Source organism: Helianthus annuus, chromosome 9 (assembly GCF_002127325.2).
Source record: "Helianthus annuus cultivar XRQ/B chromosome 9, HanXRQr2.0-SUNRISE, whole genome shotgun sequence".
Classification (NCBI taxonomy): Eukaryota; Viridiplantae; Streptophyta; class Magnoliopsida; order Asterales; family Asteraceae; genus Helianthus; species Helianthus annuus.
The window spans coordinates 131,816,651-131,837,291 of record NC_035441.2 but is presented as its reverse complement, the minus strand read 5'-3'; the positions used below and the strand labels follow the sequence as shown (position 1 = coordinate 131,837,291).

The 20,641-nt window shown below is 36.1% G+C and overlaps 1 protein-coding gene across 1 annotated transcript; it reads right to left on the bottom strand.

Annotated features, from left to right (window-relative positions):
- Positions 1-3,560: 3,560 nt before the first annotated feature.
- On the bottom strand, positions 3,561-8,404 carry LOC110878726 (mevalonate kinase). Its single transcript, XM_022127082.2, has 5 exons — positions 8,098-8,404; positions 6,131-6,374; positions 5,563-5,816; positions 5,049-5,462; positions 3,561-3,873 (listed from the first exon to the last, which is right to left on the bottom strand). Exons 1-5 carry the CDS (start codon positions 8,228-8,230, stop codon positions 3,755-3,757), a joined length of 1,164 nt encoding a protein of 387 aa, XP_021982774.1. The 5' UTR covers positions 8,231-8,404; the 3' UTR covers positions 3,561-3,754.
- Positions 8,405-20,641: the final 12,237 nt, after the last annotated feature.

The window sequence follows — 20,641 nt, the reverse complement described above, 5'->3', positions numbered from 1 at the left end:
ACCTGAAGAGCGATAACTATTAGCACGCCAATTAGAGTTACTATTGTTGAACGGGTTAGTTGGACCCATATTTTGACCTGCTATGTACTCTACCTGTTCTAGGGTGAGTGTTGGGCAATCTAGGGTGTCATGTCCACCTCTACAAACTTCGCACCTATCGACCTTCTTCTTAATTTCTAGCAACTCTTTGGTGATATAGTCAAGTTGAGATGCTACCTTTGAGTCCGAAATGACTTGGTTTACTCCTCGAGAAGATGAGGAAGTGGTCACAGGATTGGAATTCCTGCTGGTAGCACTATGATCTATATCAGCATGAGCGAAGCTCTCAAAGAGATCATTGCAGTCGGCCACAGTCTTCTTTCCCATAAGATGGCCTCCTGCAGATGTGTCGAATCGGGCCTTACACTCAGGGGTGAGACCATTGTAAAAATTTTCTACTAAAGCCCAATCCGAAAGCCCATGTTGGGAACAACGCGAGAGTAAAGTTTGAAACCTCTCCCAAGCCAAGTGATATGGTTCGTCAGGCTACATTCTGAATGAATGGATATGATCTCGAAGGCGAGAGGCGTTCGCGGGTGGGAAATACTTAGCAAGGAAGGCATCTCTAAGTCCAACCCAAGTGGTATAAGTACCTGCTGGCTGCGAATCGAGCCATGTGGCTGCGCGGCCAGCAAGCGAAAAAGGGAAGACTTGGAGATAGCGGGCATCAAGATTAACACCTTCGATGCCGAAGGTGCTACACAGACGGGTGAGACGGTTGATATATGCAGGCGCATCCTCATCATCACGACCGTGAAACTGACAAAAGTTGTTAATGTCGGTCATGATGTATGAGGGAATTTGCCATGACTTGTCATTGGTGATTTCAGGGATGGTGATGGGTGAATTTGCGGTAAAACCCGCGGTGGAGCGTTGGTGGACAGTTTGGTTTTCGGCCATTTGGTGAACTGGTGGTGGACTAGGTGGACGGGAAGGTGGTGGGGGTGTTGTGGGGTGACGACTTCGGGGTGAAGTCAAAGTCCGGTGGTTTAGATTGTAGTGTAGAGTCAGAAGGGGCTGAAGATGAAGTTGAAGATTTTCTAACCTGAAAACTAGGTGTGGAGAAGGAAAACTTGTCGATTGGCGGCTTCACAGGTCCCTGAGAACGCGTGTGGGGCATGAACTGCAAAACCGAGAACAAACATGTAAGACGACTCCAACAAAAGACTCTAAAAATAAAAAGACACTAAAATTACTTGGACTCCTACGACTCAAAAACACACAAAAAGCACGTATAGATATCAGTTGAAATCCAAACAAAGTAATTAACGCAATTGCCAAGAGTCTCCGACAACGGCGCCAAAAACTTGATTTGCTTGAAGTAGTTCAAATAAATAAACTAAAATAAACCTAAATTTAGACTCAAGTAATAATAATCTAGACTCTCTAACTTGACTAAACTACTCACCGGCAAGTGAACCGGTCGACTCTAGCAAAAAAAAGCAAGTCCGGATGTCGAACCCACTAGTTCTATTTTGTCTAGCAACTAGGAAATTCCCTTTACGCGATTCTTTGGATTACCAACCACCAGTTTACTTATTCTAACGTTAGTTTGTCACTACAAAATAAACGATTATCATCGACGGTCAATTACAGACAGAAAAATTCTGTCGGTAATTATTGACTGATAATTGACGGAAAACCCAAAAGAAAATCTAAAACAATTTAAAAAATAACGCCTTATTTAGAAATTTCATACGTTTGGTGTAAAAGTATTATTGATGTTGATTCCCTCGGTAGTACGTCAATAATATGGGATTGTGTAATACCCCCGAAATCTCATAAGGGATTAATGAAAAAGGGTTTTTAGCGTCAAAGTGGTTTTTAAGGTTTTGATCGGGTAAAGGCAAGGAGGGAAATATTTAAGGAAAACCCATGAGGGCATGTTGGTAATTGCACCAATCCTATAGAAGGAAAAAGGAAACCATAGCCTCCATATACCAGCACCTTCATCTCTAGAGAGAGAGAGATATATATATATAGTGTGTGAGAGAGAGAGTTTAGCTTTGAGCTGTTTTTAAGTCGGTTCAAATAGATATTGAAGGGAAACGATTGGGAAACACTTCCACATCATTATAGATGGAATAAGAACCTCTTTGAAAAACGTTTTTGGCTAGTTCAGGTTTGGGTCATGCGGATCTTGCAAAACAGTAAAACTTTACGTAAAAAGGTTACATGTTTTTATGCTTAATGCACAAAATGATGTTATGGGTCCGCTATAGTGAGTTTCTAATGAAAAAGTTAAGATATTGACGTCAAACAAGTTCGGATCTGAGATCAGCTGTCACTTTGTGCAACTAGGGTTCTTACAGGTACATTGCACGCCACTTTGCGCTCTTGATTATTACAAGGGTCCCCAAAAAACCTAAACACCCCCCCCCCCCCCAACAAGCTAAATGCTAAAAATAAAAACTAAACTCCAAAACTAAATGCTAAAATACTTATTTTTTTAAAAAAAAAAAATTCACATTAAAATCATGATTTTTTTATTAATAAAAAATTTCAAAAAAAAATTGCCGTTTTAATAGAAAATTTTAAATAAAAATAAATTTTTGTGTGTGTTTTAAGCTTTTTTAAGTAGTTTTGTTTGTGTTCACACTAGTTCTCGTGGTTCTCGTCATAAATGCTAATTCCTAACGGATCCTGACCCTATATATATATAATGTTTTAATTATTGTTTCTAATAAGTAAAGGTAATTTGTCATTTCACACCTACGAGAAAACTAATATCCATCCACTTCAGGGACTATCTATCTAAGTAACAACTTATCAGACCACATGGAACAACAATGTAATTTTATAAAATTGAGGACTAATGTGAAATATGGGCAAACCACATAGACTATCCAACCATTTTACTCATTAAATAGAGATAAATATAGAAAATGAGAGATGGAGATTTTTAATTAACGTTTAAATTGTAAGAATAAATGTGTTTTTTTTTTGTTGAATTATATAAATAACAATAGAAAAGGTACATGCTCTTAAAGTATCACTTTTCATTCTAAGGGGCTGTTTGGTAGCCTCTTAATGACTACCTCTTAATGGTTTAAAATTTCTGAATGAATAAGAGGTAACCTCAAGTCTGAATGGTTAAGAGGTAACCTCTGAATGGTAAATCATCACATGTCACAATCTTCTACCTTCTCATTGGTAAAATTCTTAATGGTTCCATTAAGAGGTAGCCTCTTAATGACCATTCAGAGACGCTACCAAACAGCCCCTAAATAATTGTTGTTTCTGAGAACACCTGGAGCATGTAAATAAAATAATCTACTATTTTCCCCATAAATTATAGTGATAAGATTGTAATTGAAATATAAATAAATAATAATAAAATGAGAATATGAAGATATGAATAGGGAATAAAATGAGAACACCTGGAGCATGTAAATAAAATAATCTACTATTTTAAAAGTGAGTTAATTTTTTTTTTTAAAAAGTAACTTTTAGTAAATTATAAGGTTAAAGATGGAGAGATTAGTGAGTGCCCTAAGACTCTATGTAGTGGTTCCCTGAAGTGAACTTAAATCCATAAATACATTTATCACATTTAATTAGTTCAAACAACCCAAAAAAACTGTAGAGCTTAAATCACACAATGGCATAAACTAGTGTACAACAACTAGAATGAAAATTGCTCCAACATAGGAGTTAATAGAACCATCTTTGCATATAACTGTTACTTGTAAGATGGGTCATAAGTGAAAGAACATTATGACCGCCCGTCAAAGCGACATTCAAGTCCGTTTCCACCAATTTCAGCAATCAAACACTGAAATCCGCACTGCTCAAGCTCCCTGATTACTTTGTCAATAACTGTTGCAGACAATACTGTTGCCAATAGTTAAGGCAAAACATCACTTTAGATAAACAAATGCAAGTCTACTTAACTTGGCGTGTTCCTGGGTTGGCAGGCCGAACCCTAACACAACACAAACTTGAAAAGCGTGTCATGCACAAGAACCTAAACACGATACGTGTCTTAACAGGTAGACACGAACATGACCCCGTTAAACTTAAAAACTATTTAGGTTTTTATTTTACATATTATTTTCATTTGTTTTAAAGCAATTATGTTAGAATTAGGGGTGTAAACAAGCCCAGAGGCTCGAGAGCTACTCGTGATCGGCTCGGTTAAAAGCTCGAACGAGCCGAGCCTTAACGAGCCCGAGCTCGAGCTTGAAATAGAGCTCGTTTTATTATCGAGCACGAGCACGAGCCTGAAATACAAAACTTGTTTAGGCTCGCGAGACTAAACGAGCCCATACAAAATTTTAATTTTTTAATATATAATAATATATTAATAATGATGATAACATTGATGAGCCGAGCTTTGGCTCGTTTAAGCGATGTTGAAGTGAGCTCGAGCCAAGCTTTTAGCTTGTTTAAGGTTGTTCTCAAAATAGTTCGAGCCGAGCTCGAGCTTTGGGTTTTACTCATGAGCCGAGCTCGAGCTCAAAGAAGTAGGCTCGAACCGAGCCGAGCTCGAGCTCGAGCTTCATAAAAACCTAACGAGCCGAGCTCGAGCCTGGTCGAGCTCGGGCTCGGCCCGGCTCGTTTACACCCCTAGTTAGAATATGCCAATTTTTTTAAAACTACTAAAGGCATAAAAATAAACAGATTCTAAAAAAATAAATAAAAATGTTAAAAGGTTAACCCACTGGGTTGACACAGACATGACCAATTTAGCCACACGTGTTCGTAGGTTTGACCCAAAACCGACCCAAACCCAGAACCAGACCCAAACCAGCAAATTCCGTGTTAGGTTTGTGTCGTGTGTTGTCTTAGAAATTCAATCCACAACTTGTGTCTTACAAAAGCTGCAACCTTTGACTGTATACTACATTGAACACAAGTGTCTAACTATTGGTCAACCTTTGGGGTCAAATGTCTAACCTTTGACTTTCTATAGTCTATCGTATATGTTATATCACTTAGGGATCAAATGAGTAAAATTGTATAGGAAAACAGCTTAAAAAATAAAAGTAAAAGGGCGAAAAGGATACGTGCTGGTAATAGAGTTAAGACACATCCACCTCCACCCGCTCCTGTCAATTTGGAAGTTAACTGATATTTACACGTTGTCTGTAGCACCGTTTCAATGGAAGCATGGCTGACTCCCATGCATTGGAGCAAACCTTGATTCATTTCCATTAACTCCCGAATTCTATGTTCCTTCTCAACAACTTCATCGTCAGAACATGATGTTGATTGGATTATTGAAGCGAATTCATTGCTGATAAATTCAACAGCAGTAAATACAGATGTCATAGCATCAGGATGCCTGTTCTTACGTTCAGATACACCTGCAACTAGCGCTTTTGTGTTTCTTCCGACTTTTGTGTTGGTGATTAGCATCTTAAGTGTCATATTGGATTTGATGCATGTCAAAACACCAGATTTGAACTTTATCATATTCCCTGTGATCAGTGTCGTTACATGACTGAGTCCACTATGGTACATGGATAGAAAACATGTATACATACAAATAGATAGATAGATAGATACAGAATGACATACCAAATATGCTGACGGTATTGTCTATACCAGATGGCTTCCCGTGAATGATCTTTTCGCCTTCAAAAGCCCATCTGTTGGCCAATTGCTGGTCTTTTTCTCCAAATGAAACCCAACCCTCTTGGTCAAAGTCAACTTGTACAGAATCTGATAAAGCCAACAAGGCACCCGAGAGTGAAACACAGAACGCTGCAGATGACCCCAATCCTGCACCCAAAGGAAGCTCTGACGAAACAATAACCTTTGCTGCTTTATTCCTGAATCACAAGAAATCGGTTGGCGGTTCAAATTTTGACCCAGCGGGACCCTTAGGGTTCTGTTATATCACAAACTATTAAATCATTAAACTGCTTATAAAGTCAAATAGGTCCAGCCGGTTGAAAATGCATAAAAAGCCTCCCCAATCATTTTATTCAAAAAACTAATAAATTATTGAAATAATACAATTTTTGTAATCAAATTTATCGTAAGTTATTTAAAAAAACTAGACAGAAAGTGTTCACGTTAACCGAAACCCTTTGGACCCATACTGAAAGGAATGCCAATCGTAAGAATATAGCTGAAAGCATACCCTAGAATAGAGGTGTATAACCAGAGAAAAGCAATAACTCCGGAGGCGATACCAATTTTTGCATCTGGAATTTTAAAATCTTTAAGTGCAGTTAAAATGAATTTGGTGGTCTCTTCACAACATGTTGCGGGTGAGGATGCGTCATTATTGACCGAGTCTGGTAACATCTCTTTGATTCTTCCAATAGGCCATGAAAATTCTAGGTCCACATCCATGAGATGGAGTGTCAAGGTATCATCATTGTCTATAAAAATATACATAAAAAAGGAGAATTCATCAAGATGTTATCAAATGAAAGATATATATATTTTAGAACGGCTAACTCGCACATCCCTTGATACCACTAGGCTACAAACCCTTTGGTAGGTAAGGTTGTATATTCGTCATATTAAATTCACTAAATCTTTACTAATTGTTATAACAACTAGCTTGTAGTCATTTCTAGCAGCTACCAAATTTAATTGACTGATGGTGGATTAGTTTCTCCATAATTTTTTGGGACCACATCCCCAGGGAGGCTACTATCCTAATGTAATTTTCATTCATAATTTCATTATGTTATTGACTTATTATACATATAATTTGAAACTTGCCATGAACAGTAATTTAATATTTTAGATTATTTGTTTTAATTTTATAATCATATAACTTGATTTTTATATATATTATTTGAGAGTTGCCATAGTAACTCAATATTTTGAGTATATGTTTAAATTTTTACAAAAATATTTTATTCATCATATAATTTGCTTTTTAATAACTTATGTACATCAACTTTTTTAAAAATCTACCTTCTTAACTAGGATTGTTTTTTTTTTTCTAACATTGCGATATAAATTTTATTAAAAACAGATACTTTGCCATTGTCGTACCAAACCGAACCAAGACCGACCGAACAACATTTGTATCGGTACCGATATTTATTTTTATTGTTTTTGCTTTCTATAATATGACATGGTAGCTATCGTATCGTACCAAACAACATTGGTAATGGTACATGTATTCATTTTATGGGTTTCTGTTCTGGTATTTTTTTTATTATACAACTCTGGCAGCGACGATAAATGAATATCATCGCTACCTATACCTTGTCAATCTGAATTAATCGATATTTTACAAAAATATCGGTGTTGGTAGCAATGATCGTTCTTTTTTTCATTTTCGGTCGATATAAATACATGTTGATTTCTATACCGAGTGAATCATCGTACCAGTACTAAAACGAATCGAAACCGATACCCATTAAATGTCTGCAATAACGTACCGCCGCAAAGCGCGGAGAAATAACCTAGTTATGGTTAAAGATGCAATTATGCTTCTATTATTAATCTAATCGACTCAAGGAGAAGCTTTGGCAAGCCTTGAACCAACCCACTAAACTTGTACCCCTTTGTAATAAAGGCTCAATGATTGCATCACAAAGAACATTCAAGATGCGATGTGATGCAACAACCGAGACGGCTTATCCTACGTCTACTGCTTAATAGATGCTAAGTTTTCGATATGGAAGCTGACAATCCATTGGGTCAAAGTCAGTAATGTTGCACAAGCTCTTCCTCTCTAACACCAAGCCTGTTTATCCACCTCAAAATTATCGTTTTTCACATGCATATCCAAGTGCAAATCACTGACCCAACCACTAAGATCAAACAAATTTCTTGAATATCACTAAACTGAACTACCTTAATCAATGGTACATGGATCTTTCACCTAGATCAATTCAACAAACACTCTTTTAAAAGCATATAACTTTATGCCTTGTTCATTCAGTCATTTCATCGAACACCTGGTGATCTTTACTAAATTCTAGCAACTTACCTGATTACATCATAATCTTCCCAATTGTTTTCAAATTAAAACTACAAGTACATTACACTAACACCCAAAAAATCAAAATTAAATTCCCAAAACAAATAACACCCATCAACAAAACAATCAGATATGAAACACTAATGCTAATAAATTACCGTTAGGTGAAGATAAACGAACAGAGACGGATGTATATAAGCCGATGGAGGCGGCGACGGCGGCGGATCCATGAACGACGGCGTGTTCTCCGGCGAGAATGATCTTTCCAGGAGCTCTGGCTCTAACCTCCATTTTCAGAAATTGAATTGGGTATGATTGATCGTTGAACACTTGATTGATTTATAGTGAAGTATTGACTAATTATCGGTGATTTCGATGGAATTAATAACTGGGAAGATAGCTGTTTATTGTGGAAATTGGGTTTTGGGTTTTTATATGGAAAAACGTTTAAAATTAAAACCATGTTCATAGGTCTTCAATATTTATTTTTTTCTTCTTTTATTTCTTAATGCAATGTGGGTGAGGTCACTAGGCATTGTAGGAGAGGTCATAACTTCAAACCTGGACAAAGTTTTTTTAATTTTTTATTTTGTTTTTTTTTTAAACGTAACTTCATTAAAAACGGCACACCCTAAAACAGGGCGACCAACAAACACAAACTACGTAAATACAAATTTTACACTAGTTATCCAAAGTGATCGTTTTTAACCTAGACCTGTTTTTAAACCAAATAAAACAACTGTCTCCACTTCGCTTATAATATCTTCGACCCTAACTTGCTTGTTGTTGAATTTGATATCGTTTCTAACGAGCCGAATACTCCAACACCCTACCCTTATAATACCGAACATAGCTTCCTTTTTCCGGTCCTTCACCCCAAGATTATTATGGATATCAAGCAAGTCACTAAAAGTGAATGCAAAAATATTTTGAATCTTACATCATACATTGATATGAGACCATACCACTAAAGCAACGAAACATGAAGTGAACAAATGCTCCATCATTCTTCCCCACCATCATACAACGGACATCTTGTATCACTGACTCCTATATTCCCTTTCTTTAAATCCTTGACAATTGGAATTCTACTTGTTTTGGCATGCCAAATGAATAAATTACACTTACTTGGAAGCCATTTGCACCATTCAGGTACATACAAGTCGCTGGAATCGGCCCCCTTTCTCAACAACTGGTCCAACACTAGGAATGGTATACGTGCGTTGATCATATTGCATGTTTGGTAATTGGTATTGGTGAATGAAAACTTGCAAACTTAGTCCAAACATATGTGAGCAGGTTGTATGTTTAGTGTTTTGCCTCTAAGGTTTATGTCTGTTATTAACATAAAATGTCCCCATGTGCCATCACTTCAAGGTAACTTAAAAATACTCATTTCTCCATACAGATCGTCGTTCGAAGACTGATAACTCTTCGTCGCTCAACAAAATCAGTTGTTTGTTTACTTCCTCTTCAACATCTTTGAGGTGTCGCACCAATATTTGAATATTCATCTAACCCACGTTAGTGTTGATTTTATAAACTAGTCTAAGATCCCGCGAGTTTCGCGGGTGGACTAACACACAAATATATAAGTTAAAATTGTTGAAATAATATTTTTAAAACAAACCATCACCATGTGATCATGAACCCATATTTGTTAAGATTTGTTCTGACACGGAATTATTATGGAAATCTGAAGTTCACGATGAAAATACAACGAACCAACGTACTATAGATATAAAATAACAGAAAGGATAAGTAAATGAAGGAAATCCGTTTTTTCTGATTTGAAATATAAATTGAAAACCTATTGCTCTAACACTTCTGCTTCCAATAAATCAAACTTTACCACATATAAGGACCAAGCAAGCACTGGTCATGATTTTTCTTAAATGATATAACCTGTTTACATTTTTCAAGCATATGTTTTTTTTTTTTTTTACATTTTACATTGCCATTCGGATTTTTCAAGGTTAAAGAAAGATGTAGAAACTTTTGGTAATCTTTACCACATATAGTAGTCTAGAATTGTTTAAGTAGGTTTTTAAATTATTAATGTTCTTCATCTTTCTATTTAATTAGGTTTTTAATTAATTTTTATAAATAAGGTAAATCAATTTTGGAGTTATTTATTATGGAGTTTATTTAAAATTAAATGATTCATTACACAATTTAGGAAATATACATTATTATTCAAAAGGGATTCTAATATATAATTTTCAAACATTCCAATCTTGAATGGCAATGTAAAATGTAAAAGATTATATCATTTAATATATTAAACTAAATTTCGTTTTGATGTGAATGTGATATGATAATCATGGGTGAATGGGTGGATTAGTTATTTTATTAATAAAAATGTTGTGGTTTCAAAATATATCAAATTTGAATTAGTTCCTTATTATCAGTATACTTAAATAGGGGAATGAAGAAATTATTAAATTTCACATATACATTTTGGTAACTTACTACTGTTAGAAAATTTTAGAAGTTATTAGTCAGCCATTGTAACACCTCGTAAAGTCACGTCCAATGATGTATTGACACGTGTAATAAACCCTAATAAAGTCAAACGTTGAATTTAAGGGACTAATTTTTCGAAAAGTTGAAAACTTTGATTAAGAAAGGACTGGAAGTGTTATCATGCTTAAAATAAGTCTCTAAATAAACTTTTACAGTATTTATATTCACAAATGAGCCACTTGTTGATCGAGTGTAGCCGTTTGCGTAATTAATTGAAAGTTTGCGCAATGAAGGGTTAAAAGCGTCAACATGTTAATTCTTACCTCTGAGTGACCTTTTAACAAACCGGGAGCTTCATGATATTTGATTATACTCTCGGGAACGCCAATTATTGGCCATCTAAGGCTTTTTATGCCTTTAAGCGACGTTACGCGCAACTTTGCAAGTTTAAGGGGTTAAAAGCGTCAATATGTTTAATTATACCTCTGAATGACCTTTCTACGAACCCGAAGCATCGTGATGTTTAATAATACTTTCAAGAATGCCTAATATGGATTAGATAAGGCTTCGATGCTATTAAACGATGATATACTCAAGTTTGCGCATTAGAGGGACTAATTGCGTCAAACTGCAAAAGTATACCAATTCGTATGATATCGAACCTTCCGGAATATGATCATAAGTTAAAAATGACCTAAATATCCTTTACATAGCTTAGATATAGGCTTAGAGGTGTTTGGTGCGCAAAAATAAACTTATTTGATCAACAGGGACTAAAAGCGTCAAAAAGTGCATAAGTTTGCATTCTCGCGCGTATCTTACGTTCTGAATATATCCGGATATCCAAAAATTTATGTAATCATTAAAATAATTTATTTTAGTGTTTGGATTGATAAAATTCCATTCGTCGTGTAATTTGGACGTTTTACGCGTCCGTTCGTGTTTCGTCGTAATTAGCCGAACAACGTGACCGTACGACCAAACAAACCGACATCCGACATGTTTTCAAGCATTTTTTATGTTCCCTATGTTTAGGCATCATAATAGAGCCTTGAAATGAGGTTAACGGGCCTTAAATGTGTCAGAAATAACATTTAACAAGTACAGGGGCTGTGAATGTAATATTGTCAAAGTTGTGCTGATCTGTTCAGTCTTGGCGGGCCGCGTAAGACTCTTCCTGAGTCTACGCGGGGCGCATAAGCCATCAGACCTGCAAAATCAGTTTTCTTCAATCAGCTGCTGGTTTTAGGTTTTTGCACTTGGTTTCTTCAATCTGTGGGCTTGTTTTAGGCACCCATAGTATTGAAAAACAGTGGGTGATACTTGTACGGTCCAGATTGAAGCACGGGTTACGAGAAACGATCCTAACGGTTCTCAAAATCCTATATATACCCACTTGTTTTGGCTTTCATTTCACTTCATTGCATTTCTGCTCTTGCTCTATGATTTGAGAGGATCCTGACCAACTTGGGAACCTCCTTCAGTCCTAAGGACCACTTGTAAGTGTTCCTTTCGTGCTTAGTTAAGTTGTGTAGGATCGTTGTTTGACCCGAACTTGCCAATCAGAAGAGTTTCGGATCCGAATCAAAGGCGGAATCAGTGAAACGGACGTGGAAACAGCTTGATACTCTTTAATATGTCACTATTATTGATTTAATAGTCTTACAGCACCTGGACACAATTTGGCAGCACTTCGTTACACAAAGCTAATTCCATTTCAAATGACAAACCAAGTGCCCCTATATATAGACGCGTAATTCCGTGCGAAATTAACAAGGTTAATTTCGTGCGAAATTAGCTTGACTAATTCCGTGCGGAATTACCTCAACCACACATATATCCTGTTTTCTTGAACTACGAGCCCTGATCTATCTATCCTATTACATGACGTGATACAAGATGAAGTTAACAGACATAGTACACTAACAGACTCCCCCTTGGATGTTGACGAAGTCTTCAGTGTCTAATCTTTAGCATGACACATCTTCATTCTTGATCAGTCTTTTGGCTCTTTCCAAATTGTCTAACACTGTAAGCATCCAACTATCTTTCTTCAAATCCTCAGGCTCCCCCTTTCATCAAGCTTCCGAGCTTTTAGGGATCGACACCTTACTTTCCAGTCTACAAGCTCCCCCTTGCTTCAAGCTTGTCTTCAGACTCCCCATTAGACTCTGCTGTCGAGATCGTAATCTGGAATATCTGCAATCCTCACACATCTATAAATACAATGTTTTCAAATCAAACTCTCTAAACCACTCCCCCTATCAACAAACTTCTAGAAATTGGCAATTTCAGTGAAACAGATCGGAAACTAGCTCTTTTACAATATAAGCATCCAAATCCCTCACAGTTAATCATCCAAGTCCAATTTAATGACCTTGGAGATCTCACAAACTGTTTTTTTTATTATTTTTTATTTTTTATGTTAAAGCTTCAAGTTTCAAATTAATGAACTTGTTTAATTTTCAAAAACACAATCAACATACTTAGATTTTGAAACTCAACTCTCAGACATCGGTTGTCGAAAATAAAAATGAAATCAAAATCTTTTTGGATTTTCTGAAATATAAAGCAGTAAAGAAATATTTACTAAACATATTTACAGACAATATTTTTGTTCGAGTTCGTGTCAGAGGATCATATCAGTTTACGACAAATCACTAGTACCGTTGAGCTTTTAAACACTTTAAGTTCTAAACGATTCACTTAGATTATCAGTATACTTGTCCACTTAAATTTTCACACAAAGTTCAATTGATTCGAGATACGGAATTAATGTTTTAAGGACTTAAACTTATTCGCGTGTCCCACCTCTTGAATATACTCCCGTATCCAGACTCCTATATTCAGTCTTACAGGTGAATGTACACTAATGATATCTGTAAACGGGTAATGCGAAACTGTGAGAGCTCAGGTCAGAACTTCCGTTCAGCAGAGAGATGACGGCTCGACTTTTAGGCGTGTCCCGTTTGGGGATCTTTTCCTCAACTGCCATTGATACATATCTTTTGATATTTCTCAATTTTTTAGCAGAGGGTTGGCTTTAAAGATTAAAGCTTTTGCAAAGCATTATACGAGGACTAGGCTATTGCTTCCGCAAAATCAGAAGTCCATGTATAATACCCCAGATATCACCACGCACAAAGACCTAGTATGTCAGAAATAGAAAGCCCTTCAAACAAGATTTCAAGGGTTACCTATATATCCGAGAATTGTTCCCCACGAAATAAGTAAGTTTGAAATTTAGGTTTATATCTCGAACACAATCTACTAAGCGTGTAAAAACCTACTGGCACATCATCAGTGAGACCGTTTATCACATTTTAACTTTCCATTTCTTTAGCGTACTGTGATTGTCTACTGATGTACTATCATTTCCTCTTTTTACACAAAAACTCATTTTTGAATTTTATCATGTTTTTGACTTTTTCAAATTTTCAAATGTTTTTGGATTTTCTGACAAACATTACTCCCCCTAAAATACAAAACCATTTAAAGAAAATTTGATAACCGATGCTGATAGCTTTATCTCGCCATCCATTTTCTGCTAATATGCACCAAATTTCATGAAAAGCAATAAATACCCCCATGATTTACAACCCATTGATTTTCGACAGTTTGAAAACCGTTTTTCAATCTTGTGAAATTAATCATGTTTGTTCCGCTGTGAGGGTTTTGGCATATTCAAGTAACATATATTTTTGTATTTTTGAATAATTGGGAAAAATTAAAAACAAACATATTTTTGGTTTTTTTTTTTAATTTTTCAATTTTTAGGGTTTTTGAAATATGGTTTATTTATGTACAGAAAAACAAACAAAACTAACTCCCTGTTTCACCCAACACAGGGTCTAGCAGCCTCCTCTCCTCGTTGTGTCAGGCTGCTCCAACTTCTATTCTCACCATCTTTGGTTTTGTTTAGCACCTACACATTCAAAGTATTCAATTACTTGAACAATTTAGCCCAGGTCTGTTTGACCTTAGGCATTTCAACACAATATGCTTCATTCAATTTCGGAAAATCTTTGTCATTCGGAACAAAGACTTTTTCAATTTTCACTTCAACTTTTTCATCCACTTTTGAAATCATTGGTTTCTTAACTAACCAAGTTTGACCTTTTGAAGCACCTCTTTTGTAAAAATGTGAGTCTTTTAGAGCCTTTTGATTTTGAACAACAACAATTGGTTTCCAAAACTGTTGAGGTTTTGTCATATCAACTGATGTTTTCCAACTTTGAATTGTTCTAAATCTGGATATGTGAGAACTCCAGGTCTGTCTTGAATCAAATATGTTCTGGTTTGATTTCCAGTTTTGATTTGAAGCAAACTTGTTTGTATTGTATCTCCAAGTTGGTTTCGAATCAAATTTGGTTGACCTTTGTTTCACATTCTCAGATTTCTGTTTCTCAACATTTTCAGACTTCTTTTTGTCAACATCAACAGGTTTCAGATTTGGACACTTTCGTGCAGGATGTCCAGTTTGATCACATTTGAAACATGTTCTCTTGGATACATCTTTAACCTGTGGTTGTTGCTTTTTCTTTTGAGCTAAGAACTCGTCATTAGACTGTCGTCTAAATTTTAGTTCTTTCTCTTCTTCTGACGTTGTTCCATGAACAAAATTCATCTTTGTTTGAGAACTTGGAACCTCATTTCTTTTCCAATTTTGTTTCTTTTTGTAACCTAACCCAGCCTTCATGTTTTTCTTTTTGAAACCAGGTTTGTTATAAAAAGTTTTGTGACCTTTTCCAGCAAACTTTGGAATTTCAGATTTTTCAATCTCAACCATTTTGAAAACTTTGTCAATCTTTTCTGAAATCACATTCTGAATTGGGAATACAACATCTAAGAATAATTTGTCCGATCCAGTCATGGTATAAACCAATCCTTTTGAATCATCATTCAAATTTTTCTCGGACTTTGTGTTTTTCAGATATCCATCATGAAAATTACCTCCATTTTCATCCTGTGATTCAGAATTACCTGTATCAATAGACTCCTCTTTCAACAAACTTTCAACAACTTTACCTACCACCTCTGAATCATCAGAATCATCAGATTTGGAATAGGTTATGTCAATGTTGTCTGGCAATTGATCTACCAAGTTGAAAGCTTTTTCGACCTTTTCATCATCATAAAAGACAAACTTTTCCGGTGGTGGAACTTGATGAAACTCTGAGCCAATACCTTTCTTGTTTTGCTCAGAATCTTTCCCATCCGATTTTATATTGAAAATTCTTTCAAGCACATATGACGACGCATGGTAACTTTTTAAGTTGTTATTATCCTGTTCTAAATCAGCAATCTATCGTTTTAGCTTAGCAACATCTTCAATATATGAATTTACAACACCTTGTTTGATTTCATACATTCGTTTTAGTTCCTTTGATGTTTCAGAACAGTAATTCAATCTTGATTGAATAAATTTCATTTCACCCTTCACCTTTTCATAAGACTCTTTTGTAATGTGATATGCCAATTTTATTGAATCATATTCTTTCTTCATTTCTTGACAAATATTTTCTTTTTAATCACATTCTTCTGTCTTTTTCAAAATATTTTCTTTCAAAACTTCATTTTCTTTTTCTAACTTTTTAGATTTTTCCAAAAGTGTTTCATTATTTTCTTTTAAAACTTTTTCGTTTTCTAGCATTTCTTTGCATTTATTTTTGAAAACTTCTTCAACTTTTGTGAATTCAAGATTTCTTGTTCTGAACTTTTCATCTTTTTCAGTACAAGCACTGCATGGTTCCATGCATTTCTTGCACTGTTCAACAGTTTTTAAGAATTCAGAATCAGAATTTACCTCAGTGATTGGCACTTCGGTGTTTGCTGCAACTTCTGTCTGAACATCATCTTTCTGCTTTCCTTCAACTCCAACTTCATCACCAGCATCACTAGCAACCTTCAAAATCTCTTTCTTTACCTCTTCTTCTTCTTCTTCTTCTTCTTCTTCTTCTCTCTTCTTCATTTCTTCTTCAACTTGCTGTTTTTTAGCAACAACTTTCTCATCCTTTTCATTCACATCAACTTTTTCTTCAATCTTTTCTTTCTCAACAACCTCAACTTCCTTCACAACCTCAACTTCAACAGCTTCTGCTTTAACTTCTTCAGCAGCTTTCTTCATATTGTTCACCATCTCTTCAACATTCTTCTTCATTCTCTCTTCATCCCTCTTCCTCAAACACGATGTCATGGCATATCTAATTTCCTTTTCATGCCTTTTTGCATATGTGTCATCTTTTAACACATTTCTATAGTCTTCGGCAGATGAAGGAATTATGAGAAGAACATCTTCAAAAATTATGTCTTCCTTTGGAACAACAGGTTCACCTTCTCTGTTGAAGTAGCACTCTCTCTTCTTATCCCATCTCTTATTGACGACAACACTCTCATACTCCTCTTGCATCTTATCCATTCTGTTCAAAGCAATGTTTCTTCTCGATAAGTTTTCTCACTCAAAATCTCTTCTCTGTTTTTCTCTTTGATTTCAGCTGTGTCTTTTTCTTTGTTTTCCTTTTGAATTTCAGCAACAAAAGCATAATGTTTGCTTTCTGTTATAGATTTGCCATGAGCTGTTTTTCGAATATTTTCCAAGCGATCTTCTTCTGGACAAACTTGACTCCAATCAAAACCTTCATCATCATGAATTACAAAACAAGCTCTTGATTTTTCTCTGGGTTTATCTTCAATCATCTTTGGCTCTTCTCTGCTATGGTGGTAAATTGCCTTTCGATAATAGTCATCATTAAACGGATGTTCATTTCCACCAACTGCAGAATTATTGCATTCTCTCTTGAAATGACCTTTTTGCTTACATTTGAAGCAGGTCACTTTGGACTTATCAAATCCAAGTTTTGTTGACGCACCACCTAATAATTGTTTCCCAGTGATCTCCATGTATCTTTGAGCTCTACGAATGCAGCTTGCCAAACACCAACGGATGTCAATAAATTCCATCTCTTCCGGATCAATCTGGTCGTAGTCTTCCTTGGTTAACTCTGAGTTTCCAATTTTTCCCGCTACAAGACCTTCATACGATTCCAGAACAGATGCTAGAAAACTCATTTGCTGCTTAGCTGCATTGATGCTCATTGCAGGAGAATTTTTTAACTTGAGAGCAATGTTGCACAGTATATCCTCTGCTTCTTCAGAACTAGCTTTTGCAGCCGATGAATGATAACCAGGATTGTAGCTTGATGAGCTTTCCTGTGGCTCCTCTGTCTTCTCACCACTGAATGTTGTCTTTGGTGAACTATCAGCTTTCACCGAAGGTAAATTGCCTTTGTAATATAAACCAACATTCTGTTGTTGTGAAGAACTGCTCATCTTGCTTTGTTTCTGCCATTCAAGCTCATGAGTTTCAATCTTTTCAATTAACGCCTCAAGAGAAATTGTATCATATAAAGCATCATTTTTTAGAATGAACACAAACGTTTGCCACTGATCAGCTCATGGTAACGCTTCTATGATTTTGTCTATTATTTCTTCTCTTGTCTTTTCAATCTTAAATCTTTCTAGTTCAATTTTTAGATGACAAAAACGTTCAATCATTTGTCGAACTGATTCACCATTAAGACTATCAAATAAATCAAATTCTTTCTTTAATAAGGCAATTTTGTTTTTCTTGATTTGTTTACCCCCTCTGCCTTAACCCGTAAAGCTTCCCAAATGGATTTTGAAGATCCATTATGTTGTAACAAGGCAAACATATCATTTCTGATGGATGATTGAATTAAAGCAATCATTCTCTGTTCAGCTGCAAATTCTGCTTTGTCATCTTTGGATAGTTTCTTGAGTGGAAGATCTTCGCCTTTATCATCCTTTGGTCTTTCATATCCAAACTCCAGACAGAACCAACTTTCACGAGCATACGCTTTTTCCCAGTTGATGAAACGCTCTTTCCACCGTGTATAGTCTTCAACACTTTCCAGAGTTGGTGGTTTTGAATGTGTGCCATAGAAGTTGTCATGTTTAATGGTCTCATTTATCGCTTTCGTTATGGTTTTTGGTGTAACAGTCGAGATTTCGGAAGACTCGGATGTAAACGCGTTGAAGAACGTGCTGTAGAATTCTTCAGCCATGATGTGATCCTGGACACAAACAATTAGACAAACACAACCAGTTTACACAATATCAAACAATATTGAAATAAACTGACACTCGGTTGACGTGAAATGATCTTGAAGCGAAAAGTTCACTTTCAAACGAAATTAATTTTTGGTGCGGAATTAGATTTGGTGCGAAATAACAATTTCAAACGAAATTACTTGATTTGAAACGGAATTACTAATTCCGCGTGAACTGCTCAAACGGAATTAGGCCTCTGAAACGAAATTATGATTTCGCGTGGAATTAACTGCAAGTTCAAACGGAATTAACACAACCTAGCTAATTTCGTGCGGAATTATGAGCTGTTTCAAACGGAATTATGATGACGTCATAATTTCGCTCCAACTTTTCAAACGGAATTACACTTTTTATCAGTTTTAGGTTGATTTTAAGTCCAATTCTTTCAAGGATTAACTAAATCACTGTTTCGCATGACATATGTGAATTTTAATCCATTTTGACCGAGAAATTTTGTTCAATTTAGAAAAGAAGGTGTAGAAGTATGAAATTCTGATGAAATCAAGCTGAATTTGATGAAACTCCTCCTCCTGCGCTCTGATACCACTTGTAGGATCGTTGTTTGACCCGAATTTGCCAATCAGAAGAGTTTTGGATCCGAATCAAAGGCGGAATCAGTGAAACGGATGTGGAAACAGCTTGATACTCTTTAATATGTCACTATTATTGATTTAATAGTCTTACAGCACCTGGACACAATTTGGCAGCACTTCGTTACATAAAGCTAATGTTAGTGCAATATCTGTCTATCGCCTCCGTCAATCTATTCCGTAGCAGAAATAGAAGAAACCGAAGGTTTTTAAGCATTCTAGGTTACAACTAGTTAAAAAGGGCAAGGTGGCAAGCTTGTAAATAAGGAGAAATCCTTATAATCCTTGTGCCTATAAATAGCTCATTAAGTTGTAAAGATTAAGACTTTTGAAAGACTTGGAGCTCATTTGGAGAATTAGAGATCTAGTTGTAGAGAGAGAAAGTCTAGAGAGAGAAAGTCTCTCTAAGTGATTCTCGGCATTGTACACGACGTCATCTTAATCGAATCACGTTTTCTTGTACGTTATTGAGTGTTCGATCACATACGTTCACGGATTCCGCACGTCGAATGTACGTTACGCAATCGAACGGTATCGAAACCGGTCCTAACAAGTGGTATCAGAGCTAGGAGCTCGATTGCTTGATCAAACACATCGTTTTCGTACAAGATTTCAGCAGAATTAGATCCGATTTCATCTATTTCTTCATCTTCTATCTACTTTTCACGTTTTTCATCGTTTTTCATCAAATTGAACAGGTAAATACGGTCCGTTTCGTCTGATTTTTGGATATGATGTGCGTTTAGACTCGATCTACAACCCTACCAAGTTTCAGCTTGAAACTCCAAGCCGTTTTGGAGATATCGCGATTTTTCGGTCCGTTTCGCGTCAAAGTTTCAGGACCGCTCGTAATGCAGTGTTATGAATCGCTCATGTGTCACCTTTTGAACCGCTCATAGGGCAATAGTTGAGAACCGCTTTTGTGAACTACTTGGCTCGCTCTTAAGACAATTTTGTGAATCGCTCATTGTGACAAGTGTGGCTCGCTCCAAACGTTTCAATTGTGGCTCGCTGATATGTCACATGTTGGATCGCTCATTAGTCATCTTCTTCACGTGACTGTCTGAACATAACAGATTGTCGGTTCGGTAAAATCAAAGTTGGTTCAATTATAATCAGTTCGTTCCAATCACGTGTTATGTGATAAAAGGCCCAATCAGGTTGTAGTATTAAAACAAGTGTGGTAGGTTGTTATTGTTTGTCGGCCACTAAGCCCCACTAAGAATTGTTTCACTAAGAATTGTTTCAAAATTGCTTTTGTCAGGCCACATATGTTCGGTCCAATTAAAAGTGTTTGATGGTTGGTTAGTTATTGTTATCAATTTCCACCGCCCCACTATTCCCATGTGGCCCAATCACGGTAATTGAATTGGTGTTTGTGCAGCCTATGTGCTTCAATCTAGATTTTTGTTCACCGATTATTAAACACCGCCCATTAATTGAAGTGGTAATTTGGCCCAAACCCAGCCCAACATCACCGTCCATTTTTATTACAAAGGCCCTATCACAAGTTTGT